The following is a 21935-nucleotide window of genomic DNA, read 5'->3' on the forward strand; positions in this document are numbered from 1 at the left end:
ACAGTGAGTTGTGGTAATGAGCTCTGAAGCCTCAGAGACAACACTCACTGTCAGTGTCACTGTGAACAAATGACATCATTCTTCTGCACCTCATAGTCCTTTTCTTTAAAGTTCAGGTGGCATATTTGTTGACAATTTATGTGAATAGTCAATGGGATAACATATGTAATGGTTTTCACATTGCCAGGCACATGGAGAATGGCTCAGAAGTGCTTAGGTCATAAATGGGAAATTTCTTTTCTCCCAATCGTGTAGATTTGTGTCTCAAGTGCTGATACAATTAAAATTTCTAGACAATCACCAGGGAGATGCAGAGCAAAAGGAAAGCTACTTTAACAGTTTTTTTTATCCAAACGAATTTTAGATAGGTGAACACGAATTAGCACTAATGTCCATCACAGAGAGAGGCAAAGTCTCAAGACAGGAAAGAGAAAGTGCAAAAGGCAGTAAGGAAATCTAGATTTTTTCCTTTTCTTTCTTTCTTTCTTTCTTTTTTTTTTTTTTTTTTTTTTTTTTTGGTAAAAGCACTGGTGCTGGCAGCCAGTACCTTCATAAAAATCTCCTCAGTTGTCAGGTCCCACATACTTCTTCCTGACAGCTTAGGTCATTTCAAAGTACGAGGCTGGGTAGTACCACATTGCGTTATGTTGCAGAGGAAGCACATTTTTCCCAGGAGAGATCAGCATCCAAGTCTTTAAAGCAATGAACTTAGAGTCTAGAGAACAGTTTTCTATTAGAGGCTCTGTCATTGATATTCCATCTTGAGCAATCCCTGAATTTTTCTGAATTTTGATTTTTCATCTCTAATTGCTAGATTCTGTAAGAAGGATTTGAATCTTGAATTTCATGTCCTGTTCACATGGTTAGCTTGGACTTCCTTACAACATGGCAGCCTTACATGTAGTCAGACTTACAAGGTAACTCAGAATAGGTGAAGGGACTAAAGAATGACCTTAAAGGTCTTAAAGGTCATACCCACAACAGACATAATGTCATATCTTTCATACATTATTGGCCAAGGCAATCACCAACCAGCCCAGATTTAAGGGGAATGTACAGACTCTGTTTCTGAATTCAGGCTTTTGAAATAATTTGCAGCTCTTTTCAATCTTTCACAAAAATAATGCAACTTTTAATACTACTTATGATACAAGTTATTTTGAAAGACATTACATAGTCTCTCTCGATGGTCAAAAAAAGCACAGAAGTACAGAGCAGAATCAAGATTTTAGTCTCAGTGCTTCCACAGAACATATGGCCTTAGGGGAGTCAATTAATATCTTAAAGCCTCAGCTGACTCTAATTTTAAAGAGGGATACTTTATCTTTTTTCTATCTTCCAGGAATTTTATGAGGATTTAACTAGACCATATAAATGATTTCTAGGTTAAATGCCAGGCAAAATGACTAAAAGAATATTAAAATATAGAATATTTGAATTATGCTGAAAGTAAGGAAAAGGTATTATCTGTATGCTGGAAATGCCCAGGAATTTCTAGTAGATCAGGTGCAGATGAATAATGAACAGCATCACTGTTCCTTGAAAAAGAAGCTCAAACTTCCTAGGAGAAAAAGAGGAGATTATTACCCTTTTTACTTGGAAGAGTGGGACCTAAAAGATGAAGGTGAGGTTGGACCTTGGGCCAAAAGAAAACTTTTATAAGCAGTTTAACAACATAGCTAAAGGAGAAAATATGTTAGAGAACCATAAAACAGTCAGGAAGATTTGCATATCCAATAAAAAGCCATTTATATGTATAAAACAGTACTCAAATAAAAAATGGGCAATTTACCTGAATAAAAATTTCTCAAAAGAAGACATACAAATGGCCAACAGGTTTATGAAAAAAATTCTCCACATTGATAATTATTAGGGAAATGCAAATTAAAACTACGATGAGATATCACCTCATGCCTGTTCGAATTGCTGTTATCAAAAAGACAAAAGATAACAAGTATTGATGAGGATGTGGAGAAAAGGGAACACTTGTGCCCTGTTGGTAGGAATGAAAATTAGTACGGCCATTATTAAAACAGTATGGACATTCCTCAAAAAAAAAAAGAAAAAGAAAAGAAAAGAAAATAGAACTATGACATGATCCAGCAATCCCACTTCTGGGTATGAACATGAAGTCAATATGTCAGAAAAATACCTCAACCCTTTACTGCAGCGCTATTCACAGTAGCCAAGTTATGGAATATGCCTAAGTGTCCAACAAGAAATAAATGGATAAAGAACATGGTAAATTTCACAGTGGAATACTATTCAGGCTTAAAAAGAAGTAAATTGTGACATTTGCAACAGCATGGATGGAACTGGAGACCGTTATGCCAAGTGAAGTAAGCCAGGAACAGAGGACAAATACTGCATGTTCTCACTTACATGTGGTATCTAAAGCAATTGAACTCTTAGAAGCAGTTAGAATGGTGTTTACAGAGTCTGGAGGGTGGAAAAGCAAATGAGGATTGATGGTCAAAGGGTAGCAAATTTCAGTTAGAAAGGAGGAATATAAGGTTTTTTTAGTTTTATTGTGCAGCATGGTGAATATAGTTGATAATAGTAGATTGAACATTTCAATATTACTGAGTGAGTAAATTTCAAACGTTCTCACCCCAGAAAATAAGCATTTGAGGTGATGGATATGTTAATTAGCTTGATTTAAGTATTCCACATTGTATTCATAAATCACAACATCACATTGTACTCCATAAATATATGCAATTATAAATTGTCAATGTACAACAAAATTTTAAAATAGTACTTAAATATACAAGAGGAAATGGGAAGAAGCATGTTGATTAGTAATTTTAAATTAACACTTCCATTCCTTGATAAATTAGATTTAAAATTTAAACAAATATATAGAGAAGGAAATACAGAGTGAAGAATGTGTATGTGTGTGTGTGTGTGTGTGTCTGTGTGTGTGTGTGTGTGTAGAAAGAAACTACATCAATGTATGTATCTTTTCAATAAAACATGTACAGAAATTGGCTATATATTAGATAAAAATGAAAAATAAACTTCAATATATGGAAACTATTGAGTGCACATTCTCTGACTACAATGCATTATTAAAGAAAAATAAATAAGATGTGCACAAAAAAAACAGTACCTTAACAAAATATACACAAGCAATATTTTATATAAAAAGGAAATAAAGCTATGATTAAATATTTTTAGGAAAGAATGATTTCTATTCTACTCATCAAGCCATTGGGAAGTGAAGAACATAGCATTCTGAAGAGAATGCTTTCACTAAACAAATAAGATTAAAATTGCAAATACTTAACTTGAGAATGTGGAAAAAAACCAAGAAAAAAACTTAAGAAAAACAGGTGGTGGAAATGAAATTAGGACAAGACCAAAACATAATATATTTAAAAAACTGAAAAATATAAATTCTTTACATAAATAAAAAACACAAGTCTCTTTTAAAAGGTGAAAGTAAAAATATTTTTTAAATTATTCACACTAAACCCAAACACATAAATTGGAGATATGAAAGAACTTATCAAAACAGCCAAAATTCTTTTTTTGAGAAAATTTGATGCTTTTTCTATAAAAATTTAATGACAAATAAGCTTAGGAGAATTGATGACTCTTTGGGAAGCGATAATCATAATTCTACTTATATATGCACAAGCTGAAGTCCCTAGAGGGAATTCTGACATAAATTTTATTTTTAATTTTCTCAAACTTTTTTAGTATTGGGATGTATTAGTTTTAGTAGCAAAAGGGCAGACATAACTTAAAAGCCTTTCAATGTGACATTGAATACATGTGGAGGATAGTGATATTGTCTTCTGTATTAGTCAGAGTCCACTTATATAAATAGAGCCCATGCTAGACAGTTCAATGGAAGAAATTTAACAAGATAATTTATATTTTTGGGTATTTTATTAATATATAATTATTATACATATAAATGGGGCACAAGTGATAATTTGATACATGCATACCAAATCAGAGTAATTGGGATATATATCACTTATACATTTATAATTTCTTTGTTTTGGAATATTCCAAATCTTCTCTTCTAGCTATTTTGAAATATACAACAAATTATTGTTAACTACAGACATCCTACTGTGCTCTCAAACACTAGAACTTATTCCTTTTAAGTACTTGTATTTTTGTACCCATTAACCAAATTTTCTTCATCCTGGGGTAGGAAGAGCAGAGAGATTAGCAAAAGTGGGAAAGATACCACCCTACCTCCTTTGCTTTCAGTTTCGTGGATGTTGGCAGAAAGCACAAGACTCCCAGGTCAGAAACAAAGGACTTCATTGCTTATAGCACAACAGGCATCATGAGTATCATGTTCCCATCAGTTTTCCTGTTCTCCATGTCCCATGGGATGATGCGAAGCAACCCAGGTGGACACTGTATATTGCCACAGCTGAGGAACCTGAGTTTAGGGAACTCCCAATCTTATAAGGTGGCTGTTGGCAAACCTGCCCACCCTTGCCTTAAAAGAAGAAGTTATCTGTATTGTCCTGGTCAGGGAAAAATATCTGTCCAACACCCTAGAGGAAGGTACTATATCTTCCAAGGCTGTTTGCTATACAAACATACTTGAATAGATAGTAAGGAACAAAATTTCAGAAGAAATGAAAAACGATGAGTGACCCAGGAAGAATTATTTTCTAACTACCCTTTCCATCAAGCGTATTCAAAGAGTTTTCCAAAGTCTAGGGGAGGAGAGGTATGAGGATTGCAGCAACAAATGGTAGTGTGATCTCTCTTTGTTTTCATCTTCAAGTCTCAGGTGTCTATAAATAAATAATAAATTTCTTTAATTATGGTCTAACTGGGAGACAGCAGAAGCAGCCAACCCATGTTTATATCTTTATGAGAGCCCTCTAGATATAAGGTTCTTTTCGTTCGGGATTCCTTTCTCATTGGCTTGAGGACAGCATAACTCTTATCTGTGTGACACTCAAATAAAGGTGTTAACTTAATCTCCATATGGCACACTTTAGACCTAAGTCACTCTCTTAGGCTGTGGGCTCCATGAGATGTGTCAGTTGCAGTTCTCAAATAGAACACAAATGTTTAACTGCTCTCCATACTTGCTTGCGCTGTGACCTTTATTCTTTCCTGATGCTAACTGATTCATTGCTCATATCCCAGGACACTGACAGCTTTTTAAAAAGAATGGAAACAAGAGAACATTAGAGCCAAAAATGGCAGAAAATATAGTGAATGTGTCAAGAACTGGATTAGCTGCTTCCCTATCTAGTTGATTTCTTTGTTGACATTGAAGCACCCTTTTTGCATCCTGACCCTGTGTGAAAAGAGAAGCAGATGAGTGTTGCCTGCAGGAAAGAGTCTATAAATTGAGGGAGTTCTGCACAAAGGATTGAAGAATTTCATACATTTCCTTGAGAAATTTTTCACTGACAAAAGCTACTGAAAGGATCAACACAGTAGATCCTAACAGAGAAGGAACAAAGAACTTTGAAGACATACATCCATCTTGTTTATTTCTTAAAATACAGTAATTGTTTAGAAATGACCTCACAATATAATTTCCTCTTTGTTGCTTTGTGTTGCTTCGCCCCCCCCCCATGGATTTGTCAACCCTCTTTCCCTGGGTGATGGAGATGCAAAAGATTACTCAAAGCCCATCTCTTCTGAGCAGTGAGAGAACCCAAAGTGTTTAATCTCCCATCGGAGCCCTCAAGCAAGAGGCATCCCTTCCTCAGGAAATTAACCCCAAATTGGGGTTCTCTTCTTGCATTTATTTTCCAGACCGGGAAGTTACAGGAAGAGAACATATGTGGGATTATAGTTTAACAATATAGGCTGGTAACGCTCAGTGAAACAAGTCAGATGACATTCCATTAGACAATTAAGTGATCTTACAGCAATTTCTCAGTATCTTTACATAACAATCAGTAACTAGTCTGTCTTTGAGCCAGCAACCTGCTGTGCCACAAATCTTTGTCTTACACCAGAGACTTTATAGACTGAGGAAAATTTCCAGTCCTCTGGAAGGTCAATATTTGAAACTGCAAGGCTTTGGAAAACCAGGCCCTGTGAGGTACATATGCTTTATAGCATATTCCACACCTCTTTAATATTTGTAAAACATTATCATTCTGTGTCCATTAACCAATTTCTCACTAAGCCCTTTCTCCTTCCCCACCACTAGTAACAAGAGTTCTGTTCTCTCCTTCTCTGAAAGTTCAGCATAGTGTTGTGATTTTTTTCTTCCTTCCTTCTGTCTTTCCTATCATTTTATTTATTTGTTTTTTTAGCTCACTCTTATGAGAAAGGACTGTGTCTGGCTTATTTCACTTTAATTTTCACCAAGCTCACCCATGCTGCTGCAAATGGCAGAATTTCATTCTTTTTTATGGCTGGGTAGTGTTACATTGTGCATATGTATCACATTTTCCATATCCAGTCATCCTATGATGGACATTTAGGTTGGTTCCAGATTTTAGCTATTGTAAATAGAGCTGCAGTAAACATGGGAGTGCAGTTATCCCTAAGACATGATGATTTTCATTCCTTTGAGTATATACACAGAAGTGGGATTGCTGGATCATGTAGTAGTTCTATCAGTAGTTGTTCAAGAAATCTCTTCAAACTGTTTTCCATCACAGCTATATTAATTTACAGTCCCACCAACAGTGTATAAGGATTCCTCTTTCTCCACATCCTTGCCAGCATTTGTTATTCTCTGTCTTTTTTACAATATTCAGTCTATGTGGGTTGAAAGGATATCTCAGTGAGGTTTTGATTGTAATTTCCCTGATTAGTAATATTGAGCATTTTTTCATATGCTTGTTGGCCATTTGTATGTCATCTTTGAGAAATATCTGTTCAGCTCCTTTGCCTATTTTTAATCAGATTATTTATTTTTTTACTGTTCCTTGGGTTTCTTGTATATTCTGGACTTTAATCCCTTGACAGATGCATAGTTAGCATATATATTTGCCCATTCTGTAGGTCGTCTTTTCACTCTGTTGACTTTCCTTTGCTGTGCAGAAGCTTGTTAGTTTGATATAATTCCATTTGTTTATTTTTTTTTCTTTTGTTACCTGTGCTTTTGAGTTCTTATTCGTAAAGTCTTTGCCCAGTGGTACATACTGAAGTATTTCCCCTGTGTTTTCTTCTAGGAGTTTTATAGTTTAAGGTCTTATATTTAACTCTTTAATCCATTTTGAGTTGATTTTGGTATATGGTGAGAGGTACAGGTCTAGTTTCATTCTTCTACATGTGCATACCCAGTTTTCCTGGCACCATTTGTTGAAAAGGCTATCTTTTCCCTGATGTATGTTCTTGGTGCCTTTGTCAGAGATCAGTTGCCTGTAAGTATGTGGGTTGATTTCTGGTTTCACTCTTCTGTTCCATTGGTCTGAGTGTCTTTTTTTTATGCCAGTACCATTCTGTTTTAGGTACTAGAGCTTTGCAGTTTAATTTGAAGTCAGGTAGTGTAATGCCTCTGGCTTTTTTATTTTTATTTATTATTTATTTTTATTTTTATTTTTTTGGCTCAGGATTACATTTGCTATTCAGTTCTTTTTTGTTCCATATGAATATTAGGATTCTTTTTTCTATTTCTATGAAGAATGTCATTAGTATTTTGATAGGGATTGCACTATATATGTAGATTGTTTTGGGTAGTATGGACTTTTTCACATTAATTTTTCCAATCCATGAACACGAAATGTCTTTCCATCTTTTGGTGTCCTCTTTAATTTCTTTCTACAGTGCTTTGTAGTTCTCATTGTAGAGATCTTTGACCCACTTGGTTAAACTTACTCCTAGGTATTTTATCTTTTCGGTTACTATTGTAAATGGGCTTGCTTTCTTGATGATTTTTCTGCTACTTCATTGCTGGCATATTAAAACACTACTTATTTTTGTGTATTGATTTTGTATCCTGCAACTTTACTAAATTTGTTTACCAGCTGTAGGAGTTTTTTGGTGGAGCCTTTAGGTTTCTCTATACATAGGATCATGTCATCTGCAAGCAGGGACAATTTCATTTCACCTTTTCCAATTTGAACGCCCTTTGTTTCTTTCTCTTGCATGATTGTTCTAGCTGGCACCTCCAACACTATGTTAAATAGGAGTGGTGAGAGTGGGCATCATTGTCTTGTTTCCATTCTTAAGGGAAATGCTTTCATCTTTGGCCATTCAGGATGATGCTGACAGCAGGTTTGTCATTATGGCTTCTATTGTGTTGAGATCATTTCCATGTACAACTAATTTGTTGAGAGTTTTTATCATGAAGTGATGTTGAATTTTGTCAAATGCTTTTTCTGCATCTATTGAGATGATCATATGGCTTTTGTCACTGATTTTCTTGATGTGGTGCATTGCATTTATTAACTTGTGTATGTTGAACCATTCTTGCATCCTTGGGATGAATCCCACTTGATCATGGTGTATAATTTTTTCAATGTACTGTTGTATTCTGTTTGCTAATATCTTGTTGAGGATTTTTGTGTCCATGTTCATCAAGGATATTCATCAGGAATATTGGTCTGTAGTTTTCTTTTTTTGTTGTATCTTTGGTTTTGGCATCAGAGTGCTGCTGGCCTCATTGAATAAATTTGGAAGAATGACCTCTGTTTCAATTTTGGGGGATAGTCTGGAAAGGATTGGTATTAACTCTTATTTATATGTTCAGTAGAACTCAACTGGGAAGCCGTCTGGTCCTGTGCTTTTCTTTGTTGGAGACTGCTGATTACTGCTTCAATCTTATTGCTCATTATTGGTCTATTTAGGCTTTCTGTTTCTTCTTGGTTCAGCCTTGGTAGCTTGTATGTGTCCATAAATTTATCCATTTTCTCCAGATTTTCAAATTTGTTGGTGTTTAGTTCTTTATAATGGTCTCTAATGATTCTTTTCATTTCTGTGGTATCAGTTGTAATGTCTCCTTTTTTATTTCTGATTTTTGTTGTTTGGCTTTTCGCTCTTCGTCTTTTTAACTAAACCAGTTTATGGTTTGTCTATTTTGTTTATCATCTCAAAAAACCAAAAAAACACAACTTTTGTTTCATTCATCTTTTGGGTTTGGGGGGGTGGTCTCTATCTCATTTAGTACTGCTCTGATCTTAATTATTTATTTCCTTCTGTTTGTTTCAGCATTGGATTGTTCTTGTTTTTCTAGTTCTTTGAGGTATAACATTAGGTTGTTTATTTCAAATCTTTCTATTCTTTTCATGTAAGCATTTATTGCAATAAGTGTCCCTCTTAATACTGCTTTTGCAGTACCCCATAGGTTTTGGTAAGTTGTGCTTGTATTTTGTATTTTCATTTGCTTTAAGGAATTTTTTTATTTTCTGTTTTATTTCTTCTTTGACCCATTGGTTATTCAGGAGCATGTTGTTTAATTTCCATGTGTCTGTATAGTTTCCAAAGTATTGTTTGTTGTTAATTTCTATTTTCATTCCAGAGTGATCTGAAACATGCTTGATATGATTTGAGTGTTTTTAAATTTGTTGAGACTTACTTTGTGGCCTAACATGTGGTCTATTCTGGAGAATGATCTCTGTGCTGATGACAAGAGTGTATACTCAGCAGTCATTGGATAAAGTATTCTGTAAATGTCTGTTAAGTCCATTTGGTATGCAGTGCTTTTTAAATCCAATATACCTCTGCTAATTTTTTTGTCTAGATGATCTATCCAATGTTGAGAAAAGTGTATTAAAGTCCCCAACTATTATTTTGTTGGGGTCTATCTCTCTCTTTGGATCTAATGACAATTGCTTTATATATCTGGGTGCTGTGGTGTTGGGTGCATTTATGATTGCTTTATCTTCTTGCTTTATTGATCCTTTTATCATTATATAATGTCCTTCTTTGTCTCCTTTTATATTTCTTGCTTTGAAGTCTATTTTATCTTATGTAAGTATGGCATCTCCTTCTCAGTTTTGGTTTCTATTTGTGTGGAGTATCATTTTCCATCCCTTCATTATTAGTCTATGTGTCTTTATTGGTGGAGTGAGTTTCTTGCAGGCAGCATATATTTGGGTATAGGTTTTCATTCAGCCAGTCTATATCTTTGAAGTGGGAAATTTAATCCACTTATATTCAGTGTTGTTATTGAAAAGTATTGCCTTATTCCTGCTATTTTATTAAAATTTTTATGTTTGTTTTGTATTTCTTTCATTCCTTTCTTTCCCTTTTATTGTTTCTCTTTGCTGTTTGGTATTTCTTTTTAATGATAAGACGCATTTTCTTTTTCTTTGTAGTGATAAGATATATTTATTTTTCTTTCTCATTTGTATATGTGTTCTACTAGTGGTTTTTATACTTTCTCATGTATTTATGGTGTAATATATTGTTCTTTTGATTCCAGATATAGGACTTCCTTGAGGATTTGTTGAAAGGTTGGTCTTGTGGGGGTGAATTCTCATGGTTTTTGTTTGTCTGTGAAAGGTACTATATTTCTCCTTCATTTTTGAAGGAAAGCTAGATATAGTATTCGTGTTTGGCTGTTTTTTTCTTTTAGCACTTTGAATATGTTATCTTACTCCTGGCCTGTAGTGTCTCTATTGATAAGTCTACTCTTTCATTGTTGTTGTTGTTGTTTGTTTATTTTGTTTTGTTTTGTTTTTGACTGGTAAGGGGATCGCAACCCTCAGCATGGTGTCATCCGCACCATGCTCAGCCAGTGAGTGCACCGGCCATCCCTATATAGGATCCAAACCTGTGGCCTCGGTGCTACCTGCGCCGCACTCTCCCAAGTTAGCCATGGGGCCGGCCCGGGAAGTCTACTCTTAGCCTGATGGTAATTCTTTTATAGGTGATTTGATGCTTTTCTCTTGCTGTTTCTAGAATTCTTTCTTTGTCTTTGACTTTTGACAATTTGACTATAATGTGTCTCAGGGAAGTCCTTTTTGATTTGATTCTGTTTGATGATCTTTGAGCTTCTTGGATCTGGGTGACTGTATCTCTCCCAGTTCTCAAGAAGTTTTCAGCTATTGTTTCATTAAATAGGCTTGCAATGCCTTTTCTTTACTCTTCCCTTTCTGGTACATCCATAATACAGATATTTGTACATTCAAGGTTATCAGTTAGATCTCTTAGGCTTTCTTCATTTTTTAAAAAATTCTTTGTCTCTCTCTGTTTTTTTTTTTTGGTCCAACCATGTTAATTCAAACAGAGTATCTTCTAGTTCAGAAATTTTTTCTAGTCTGCTGCTTATGTTCTTAGTTGTATTTTTTATTTCATTGAATTAATTCTTCAGCAGTGGGGTTGCTGGGTTGGTGAGACTCTGAGCTCCCCGGGTTCTTATCCCAAAATGATTATGTCCAGATGCAGCCTGGGACCAAGGGTGACTCCTCATGTAGTTCCTCTCTGCAAAAATACAGTCATGTGGGTTCATAGCCCCTCCTCATTCTGGGCTCACTGTCTGTGAAGGCCGTGTGGTTACTTTGCAGCCTGACTTGCAGGTGTCTGTGGTGGCAGCACTGGCCACTGGTTCCCCTGTCTACCATGTGCCAGGAGTGCAGGGTCTCTCCAGTCTCCTCATCAGTCCTAATAGGGTGCTTACCCTATCTTTCTATGTTGCTGTCTCAAGTTTCCAGATCTTGGAGGATTTCCCTCGCTGTTTAGCTGGATTCTGTTGTTTTCTCCTAGACACTCTACAGGTGACTATCTACTAGTTGCTTTGGACATTTTTTGCATTAGAGGCAAGGATTGGCCACTTCTAGTCAGCCATGTTGCTGGAAAAAAGAAAAGAAAGAAAGAAAAAACTAAAGATGATTTTTATATTCTTTTTTTGAACCTTCTCACCAAGAGAAATTTTATCAGGAGTTTAAATTCAGAACAGACAAATTTCTCTTAAAAAATTGCTTGAAGTATTTCCACATTGTCTTAAACATTGTGTGTATCAAAAAAAGGCCAACTTATAATACATTGCTTAAGCTTAATAACAAAATTAAAAATTTCTTCATAATTCTGATAGATTCTACATTATCTGTTCATTTGCAAATGGCACAGAGTACTTGTATTAGTCTGCTAGGGCTGTCAGAACAAAATACCAAGATTAAAGTGCCAGGAGGGTTGGTTTCTCCTGAGGCCTCTCTCCTTGGCTTGTAAATGGCTGCTTTCTTGCTGTGTCCTTACATGGCCTCTTCTCTGTACACATTCATTTTTGGTGTCTCTTCCTCTTCTTATAAGGACACCAGTCCTATTGGATTAGGGTCCCACCTTATGATCTCCTTTAACCTTAATTAATCTCTTTAAAGGCCCTGTCTCCAAATATAGTCACGTGTGGGTTAGGGCTTCACTATATGAATTTGGGGGATACAGATCAGTCCATAGCAGTACTCAGTGCATAGTTATGAGTCATGAATGAATCCCCTGATGTGTAAGAGAACACTTAGATATCTGAGATGTAGTGGACAAGATTTGTATCTTTGGCAAAGATCCTGAGTAAATTCATAATCAAGTTTTTAAACACAAATTTTCCATTTTTTTGCAATTAAATATGGAATTAAAATAAAGAGAAACCAAAGAAACAAATGAAGAACTAGAATATTGTTATTGTTAAAAGTGCCCTAGGACTTGGAAACAATGAAGAGTGAGAGTTGGAGAAACGGGAGGTGGAAAACAATGTGGGTGATTCAGATGGAAATCAGGTGGAGGGAATTATTCTCCAGCAGCTTCCAGTTATTTGTATCCTGCAAACAAAATATGTTTACTATGTTTCCATGATGTTTAAGGACTGACTCTTTGGGAAGAAAAGTGATAAGCAGAATAAAAAATTATAAGGAAAAGCACTTTAATCAAATTTTGGAAAGATTAATTTACCACTGACAATCTATTGTATGCTAAGTAATAAACAAATTATATTAGAAAGAATAAAGAGTAGACAGTAGACAGAACTGTGATTAATATGAGATTCATTGTACGGATTAATTGATGTTATTAATGGGCATTGCTGACATGAATTAAAGATTTATATGTTTAGGGCCGAGCCCATGTCGCACTCGGGAGAGTGCTGCGCTGGGAGCGCAGCAACGCTCCTGCCGCGGGTTTGGATCCTATATAGGAATGGCCAGTGCACTCACTGGCTGAGTGCCGGTCACAAAAAAGACAAAAAAAAAAAAAAAAAAAAAGATTTATATGTTTAATTAAGTGTATGCCTCTTATGGGAAATTATCTTTAAAGATGGACGTCCTTTTTTCCCCCCCCCCTCAATAATGCTTTCATAAAATGAGTCTTGCCCCTATTCCCTTATATTAGTGGTTGGTGGACTCAAGCTCTATGAGGATATTTTGTGTGTTCTTAACACGCATAGCACCAACCACAGAGATACCCAAGTGTGAGGTCTGGGGTAAAACTGGCAATGTGCATTGTTCGCAAGCATCCCAAAGATTATGAAAGTGCTGCTTTACTATAACCCAGAAATTTGTCTTCTCCTCTCACCGCCACTCCCCCACACACCAACCATAGGATATGAATGTGGATAGTAAACCTATTTTTGCAATAAGGAGGAAAACTTTGAAATATACCAAATTTTGAAATTATAAAAATTGGTTGCAATGTTACTATTTGGAGCCATCTTCTTAAAAAAAATAGATTCTTTCAACAGTGCCACGCTCTTCAAAAGACTGAGTATGGTACTCTTGTGACAAGACATAGCATTTCTAGAAATGCTGCACTACTAAGAAAGTAAAATAAAATAAATACGTATAAGCTCTTTGACTACAAATTCTATTAATATGTAAAACCCTCTTAGTTTTATGTGGATTTAAAGGACCTGTTTTAGCACATCAAGGGCTTTCCTGACAGCATCTTACATGAAGAATAGTAAGAGCTGACTCCAATGCTGGATGCAGAAGTATGTAAAGTATTCAAGGTGGGGAAGCCTGATGAGAAAATGCACACCACAGTGGGCAAAAAGGGAGTCAAGGCCAGATTTGACAGAGACAGTCTATATAACTCCCAGTTTTGCCAACAGTCAGGCATTAAATAAGAAGGAAGTGTGAGATTTTATTAACCAGAGAATTGCCCATTGACAATCAGAAAGTGAATGTTTGCTCAGGTGGTGTTTGAGAAATGTGTTCTACGATCAAATTTCTGTGTGTTTATAAAACTGGTGTGAATCAATAAAAATAAATTTCTTTCTTGTAAATGCAATGTCAACTATTATTTTATTGGTATTAATGATATGCCTGAGCAAGCGATATATTGTGAGGATCTCTTCAGCTAACCTTAAAATGTTGTTTCAAATAAGAACATGTGTCACACTTATATTACAGAGCTTCTCAGAGAAAACAGTCTTAATACATACAAGGTCCTATCACAGGAGTGAGGAAAGAGATCTATTTGAGAAAGAAGAAAAAAAGATCTCTTTGAGCCGTTGTGTAGGGGTGGAAGGTGGTGTCAAGAAAAATTTTAATTATAGCAACCCAATTAAAAAATGGGCAAAAGAGCTAAGTAGGCATTTCTCTAAGGAAGATATCCAAATGGCCAACAGACATATGAAAAAATGCTCAACATCACTCAGCATCCGGGAAATGCAAATCAAAACCACATTGAGATACCATCTAACCCCAGTTAGGATGACTAAAATCCAAAAGACTATGAACGATAAATGCTGGCGAGGCTGCGGAGAAAAAGGAACTCTCATACATTGTTGGTGGGACTGCAAAATGGTGCAGCCTCTATGGAAAATGGTATGGAGGTTCCTTAAACAATTGCAAATAGATCTACCATACGACCCAGCCATCCCACTGTTGGGAATATACCCAGAGGAATGGAAATCATCAAGTCGAAGGTATACCTGTTCCCCAATGTTCGTCGCAGCACTCTTTACAATAGCCAAGAGTTGGAACCAGCCCAAATGCCCATCATCAGATGAGTGGATACGGAAAATGTGGTACATCTACACAATGGAATACTACTCAGCTATAAAAACGAATGAAATACTGCCATTTGCAACAACATGGATGGACCTCGAGAGAATTATATTAAGTGAAACAAGTCAGGCACAGAAAGAGAAATACCACATGTTCTCACTTATTGGAGGGAGCTAAAAATTAATATATAAATTCACACACACAGAAAGGACATGGTTGGGGGGGAGGGGGGGAGGGAGAAGGGAGGGAGGTTTTGGTGATGGGGAGCATTAATCAGCTACAATGTATATCGACAAAATAAAATTAAAAAAAAAATAAAATAAAATAAAAATAAAAAAATAAAAAAATTAAAAAAAAAAAAAAGAAAAATTTTAAGAAACTGAAATGGGTCTGGGGTATTTTACGGTTCTTTAAGTTGTAGAAGGCTGAGAATAATACAAATAATTCTTGTCCATGGAAATACAAATGCATTTCTCTGGTAGAATACAATTGATTATTGCTCTGGATATATGCCAACAATCCTGATTGCTATATGCCATTGGGATTCTCCTTGAAATGAGTTCTCCCATCTTAACGTTCCTTTCTTTATCAATGAGTTAGAATATATCATTTACAACTGTCATTTTATATTTTTTGAGTAATAATTTTACCTTAGAAAAATTATCCTTAAACAAAGAGTTATGCAAATATCTGCAACATATTCTACTGTGTCACCCACATTTAAACTTCAACATTTAAAAAAGCAGATTTCATTTCAATATTTTAAATAAAGCCTAAGATACATTTTCTTTTTCTTTTAGCTTCAGACGAGCTTGGCTGAACCAATGACGTTATCCAAATCAATATCTCTTCCCCGTAGTGCGTACTGGCATCACATCACTCGTCAGAACAGTGTGGGAGAAATCTACAGCTTGCAAGGCAAGTCACTTTACAGTAATAAAGCGGCACCTCCATAAGCTTCCTCCAGGTGGACCAGGAGTCATGCAAATGGCTTCGTATTTGCATTGTTTGCTTCTCCACCCTTTCCGTTTATCAACTGTCACTGGTCACAGTGGGAGCTCAGAGATTTACGGCAACTTCTTAAAAGCTATCATTTCATACACCCATGGTAAAAAATTATTCTAAAAATTACCGTGAGGGCTGAGGACCCAGCTGGGCACAAGAACTTAACTAAAACTTTATACAAAGCACATTATCAGAAGCTAAAAGTTAATGCCGAGGTTCATTTCATGCTGTGTTTTACAACGGATTTCTTTCTTAGCATCTTTTTTCCTTAATAGGATTAAATATCAGTTCAGGAGGCTGACTTCAGGCTCTGTAATAAAATGCTACATAAATCTACCCACAGAAGTTTTAAGGTTTAGCCAAAGCCATGACATAGAAACTATTTGGAGAGCGTGCAGATTCTACAGGGGGCCAAGTGTAAATACTTTTCTTCTGTGTTTTTCCTAATGATAAATGGTCAGTTAATTAACTAGCATGGGAATGGCTTACCAGCTGAACCAAATTAATTGCTAGCAGGTATTTGATGAACAGCAGCAGAAACTCCAGCTTCAGCCGTCCTCTTCCTAGTCCTTCCTGTTTGTTTTAGAATAAATAATCTTATCCTTGAAATAAAATATTCTATTACAAGCAATTGACTAATGCTAACCAGCCCTGGAGGAAGCAAGAAACTAAGAAAAATAAGGCTGAGACGCACACAGCTGAAAACATTTACTCATCCAACATCGATTGAGCACCATAGGCTTGAAGTAATGGGTACCCAATAAACAGCTAATTAAATATAAATGAGCAATTATGACCTTTAGCATAGTTAAGCATTCAGAATATTTTTTTCCTTTTATACTTTAGCTTTTGCTCATATTAACAATACTAAATATTTTGACCAAACGATTACTGTTGCAAGCAAACTGAAACAATGTCTGAGTATTTTTACAGCAGTAGTTGCTTGCCAAGGTTGCAAACCCAGACAAATGGAATTTGATCAGTGAGAATTAGTGATCAAAGATGTTGTTCTGCAAGGAAAAGCACTTGGAATGATTTTAGTCATTTACTGAAAACAACCACATTTTCTATTTTAAATGAACTCTCTTATGGCCAACTTGACCACCTGTATTTAAGAGGTAGTTATCTTTTTATATTATTTATTTGTATGAGAAAATATGTAGTGGAATAAGGATGTAAGGATTGAAATAAGCAAAGGGGACTGATTTGGCAATTTCGAGAATCAGAAAAAGACAAGCTCCTTATGCTTTCAATTCCCTCCACAGATGCCAGTAACCACACACTGCAAGTGCCTGAGTCATGATCTTATAAAATACATCTTGCCTGTTCCTGTGATTAGAACTAATTTTTTTAAAATGCTTGCAATATAAGGTTGTTTTTATTTAAACGTAAACATATATGTGTACATAGTGATATTTGCTTAAAGGAAACTAAAACTATGTAATGATTGAATGCGAAAATAAAAACTATCAAATTTCTAAGCAAAAAAAAAAAAAGAGATATTAATGCAAATAATTTGGGGAATAGTTTGGAAGCAATGTAATGATAACTTTGTTTTTTGTGAAGGGTTTGGTCTATAATTCCAGAAAATAGAAATTGTTGTTTTCATGGTAGCATAAGCGGAACTTTCCTCTGAAGGGAGAGCAAAATTTAGACAAATACACAACTTCAGAAATAATTTCACATGCATTCAACAATTTTAGAATGCATCAAAGTTATCTTAAAACATTGCCAGAGACTCCTTGAAGGAAAATGTTGATTTACCTAGAATAATACAATGACTGATAGGAATACTCTATGATTTATCTCACTAATACTAATTTCCAGTAAAGTTAAAGGCTTGAAATGCCATAACAATTGCAAGGAACAGTTTACTAATATGATCTCAATTTCTCATTCTTCTCTATTTGGTTGGTGGTGGTTGTCTTTGTGTAACAACAACAAAAAAATGCATTGACTAAGATAATTACTGTAAGTCAAGTATATGTGGAATATATTCAGTATAAATTACATTTCACTATACCATGGGTTTACTGCTTGTACCATATACTGCTTAAAGCAAAACATTTTATCATTTTGTGTACCCCTCATCTTATTGTTATATAAATGTGTAGATATAGACATAAACATCTAGACAGATAGGGAGATAGATAAACAGACAGATGATAGATAGTAGGTAGGTAGATAAAATATAGATAGACAAATCTATACAGGGCTAAACTTGTCAGTGATGCTTTGCCAATGGTGATTTATTTTATTGTCCTTTGGTTCTATTGTGGCCGTCAAAATAAGCAGAGGGCAGGGAGCTTCCGTAGTTTTTGTTGTTGTTGTTGTTTTTAATTGTGATTATGCCCTAAAAGAATCAAGGCAGAATAAAACTACTGAACTAATGAAGAAATAAAAATAGAAATGAAACCTCAGTACCCTTTCATGCACATCTACAGTTTTTTTTTTTTTTTATGAAACTACATTTTAAAGTATGATTATGTTGTGTTTCCCTTCCCCACTTGTACTCCTCAAAGTGGCGTCCCCTCTTCTTTACAAAGAGGAGCATATAGTAGGCCAACTATCTTTATTGATTTTACAAAGTCAAGCTAAAAATCTGGTAAAGTGTGTTATATCATCAAGTAAACGACAGGCAGCACTGAAAAATAAAAAGATATCTTTAGAATTTTCTCATCATATTTTTTACATTCTAACTGGGAAGGTGAGATCAATATGAATTAAATTCAGCAGCCTCTCCTTCAGAAGGTAAAAGGGCAAAATTTTATATATTTCAAGTTTAATAGATTGAGATTCATTAATAAGTGGCACATGTACTCGAATCGAAAAAAAATCATGGCATGAAAACAAATACATTCTATATTAAGACTTCCCTAAAACTTCGATTGCCTGTCATCCTCAAGCTTTGCACCTAGCCCAGTTTCACAGGTTCATTTCTGTCATCTATTGCTAGGTGTGCTCTTAGACTGGCATATCAATACAGAGATCCTGCATCTAATTTAATGTTTGGTGGACGAGTGCCATGGAATCTGCTAAATCTCTCCATGCTCTTCCCAGAAGGGTGCTTAGAAAGAACAAGCCGTTATGGTTTCCCTATTGTACTATAGTAGTCTGGAATCAAAAGAGTGAGAAAAGAAATAAATTAGCTTCTAACAAGTACTTGTTATTCGAAATACTAGGCAGCTACTGTTTAAAATCTCTATCCCTAAGTGGCTAGCAGTAGGTTGTTTTCCACCTCTTCTTGCAGAAGCAGAAAAGACTTTCCTTTTCTCTCTTTTTTTGCCAGATAATAAGGATGATTGATGGTATAGAAGATAGTTTTCTATTTATATTTCTCTAACTTTCACTGCATTTATGAAAATGTTGATAGCACACGCATACTAGAGATGTTATCTCTAGACTTAGGGAAAACTGAACTGTTACATGAAAAAAAAATAATTTTGAACTCTCGACTCAGAAGTAAATGCATAAAATCTACCATTTGTTTTAATATTGATACAATCGTGATTTTAGTTCGGAGGCCTCAGGAAATGTGTTGGGAGCATGAGGAACACAAGAAAGAAAGAAGGAAAGAGAGAAAGAAGGAAGGAAGGAGAGAGAGTGAAGGAGGGAAGAAGGTGGGAAAAGAAAGAAAAAGGAAAAATAAAAGTGAAAGTACATGGAGTCAGATTGCTGAGTTTTTCTTACTTTAGGGCTCTTGCCTTGACTTTTAATCACCATTCAGCACACGTAGATGACAGACTATATAGAGGGATCTTTAGGTCAGAATTTTTGAAGATGACAAAAGCTTTATTGAAAATGACAAATCAAACTAGTAAAAACCATTGGTGGCAGTAGGTGCACTGCAAGCACTCAGTAATTCTTTGTTGAATGTAAAAAGAAATGAGCAACATGTTGTAAAGGGTACACGGAGGTGATGACATCAGCACTAAGTCTTCCTCTTTGAGGTTGGACCAGAGGAAAATTCTCCCCTAGTAAAAGAACAGTGTCTAGACCCACATGTCTCTTACTCAGGGCAGCCTGTATTATCCTTGTGCGTAGTTAGGTCTTTGTGGCCATGTCTATTTCTTGCTTTAGGACCATTTTACTGAGCACAGATACTTGCTATGGCTAGTCTTTATTTTGGGAAGTGTGGGAAGCTCTGTGACATACTGCAGACCTGTCCTTTAATCTGGTGGCTCAACTTGTCTCTCTCTCCACCCACTGCTTTTCCTCTGGGATTAGTTCTTTGACAAACTGTAACATTGAGAAGGGAGCAGAAAATCGTGCCCAGTGAGTGGGTTTATGGAACTGTGTGCAATCCTTAAGCTTTCTGTTATATTTAATCACTTATTTTCACATGAAATTATATGGAATATACTTCGACTCATTTTTTAACAGCTTGAACTTCACTCTTTGAATCAAAGATGAGTGGGTATACCTTTTGTAAAGGTAGTAGCTTTAGGAGTTCTGCTTTCATTAACACCAATTAATATCCAAATGCCAGCTCAGACTTGTCTACCTCCCTCCCTCCTCTATCCGTCTGTCTGTAATTACACCACAGACCACTGGCATCGGTAGTGAAGCATACCTAATTACACAGAAGGCATTTGATGCTCAAGGAAAGGGCATCTGTGGCTCCAATTTCTCGGAAGGACAGGATGCAAACAGGCAATCAGAACTAGAGATAACCTTCAGAAGACGGGGACTAGAGTTCTGCCATAGATTAGTGAAGTAAATCAGAGCATTTATTTACTCTCTGCTCTGCTATGACCCTCTGTCCTTCTTTATTGCCCATTCAGTTTCAAGCTTGCAGTGTGTATACCATAATCCCCCTTATTTGTAGGAGACACGTTTCAAGACCCTAAGTGGATGCCTGAAACCACAGATAGTACAGAACCATATATACACTATGTTTTTCTCTATAGCTACATACCCATGATAAATTTAACTTATAAATTAGGCACAGTAATATATTAACAACAATGACTAATAATAAAGTAGAATAATTATAACAATACACCAGCATCACTATTCTTGAGCTGTGGGGCTCAAGAACTTATTTTAAGTAAAATAAGGGTGACTTTAATGTGGACACTGTGATACTGCCACGATAGAGCTGATAATCAAGTTGGCTATTAGGTGGCTAAGGACAGGGAGCAGAGATGGCATGGACATGCTGGACAAAGGCAGGATTCACGTCCCAGGCAGGATGGAGAGGGACAGTGGGAAATTTCATCACCTCTATTGACAGCTGTTAGCTAAATCTGCAGAATATTAAACTGCAGAGAAGGGAGAACTGCTGTAAATTGCTTCCATTGAGAGTTTTTTTTCATTTTTAAAATTTTCATTATATAATGTTTTCCAAATTGCAAAGTTGATAAAAGTTTCCTGTAGCAAGTTTAAAAAAAAAATACAGAAATGTGCAGCAGTAGTAAAAAGGAGCCTGCAAATCTTTCAGCCACCACCTTCCCAGTATCTGATGTATATACATTTTCAGGTGAATCGGCCATGACGGTCAGTCGTAACCAAATACATTACCCGTTCTCACCTGCTGGTGGTGATTTGGCAACAGCCCTTAAAAACATGAGCCATTTTCTAGAAGCAACACTTTCTAGAGATTCAATGTTATTTATGAACATTTATTGCATGTCTGTACTTCAAGAAAATTAAGTCAAAGGCAGGAAATGTCTCCCTGGATATCAAGTTTTAGAGATGAATGAATCAGTTGCTTCCCAAAATAGACATCATAAAAATGCACAAAATATTCCCACTGTGAAATGCTGCCCACATCCTGCAGTCGTAATTAATCACTTCCTCTGCCATGCTCCCACAGACATTTATGCAAAAGCTTATTATCAATGTACTTGTTTACAAACCTGCTTCTTCCACTGGATTGTGAGGTAGGTATTTTGTCTGAATGATTTTTTATCCCCATGGCTCAGCCAAATTTGGGGGCTCAATCATTGTGAAGAGAGGTTTCAATCTTGAATTTTGGAGTCAAATAAACTTGAGTTTGAATATTAACTTTACCACTGCTGAGTTCTGTGACTTTGGGCAATTTATTAATCTTTCTGAACCATATTGTATTCATCTCTAAATGACTATAAT

General features: G+C 35.7%; 1 protein-coding gene across 1 annotated transcript in view; it reads left to right on the forward strand.

The window, feature by feature from the left end:
- Positions 1-21935, forward strand: part of DOK6 (docking protein 6) — a 430993-nt gene that overhangs the window by 324598 nt on the left and 84460 nt on the right. The window contains exon 7 of the mRNA XM_063077456.1: positions 15638-15755. Within this exon, the coding sequence (XP_062933526.1) occupies positions 15638-15755 (118 nt within the window). The remainder of the gene's footprint in view (positions 1-15637; positions 15756-21935) is intronic.

The sequence above is a fragment of the Cynocephalus volans genome, chromosome 13 (assembly GCF_027409185.1).
Source record: "Cynocephalus volans isolate mCynVol1 chromosome 13, mCynVol1.pri, whole genome shotgun sequence".
Classification (NCBI taxonomy): domain Eukaryota; kingdom Metazoa; phylum Chordata; class Mammalia; order Dermoptera; family Cynocephalidae; genus Cynocephalus; species Cynocephalus volans.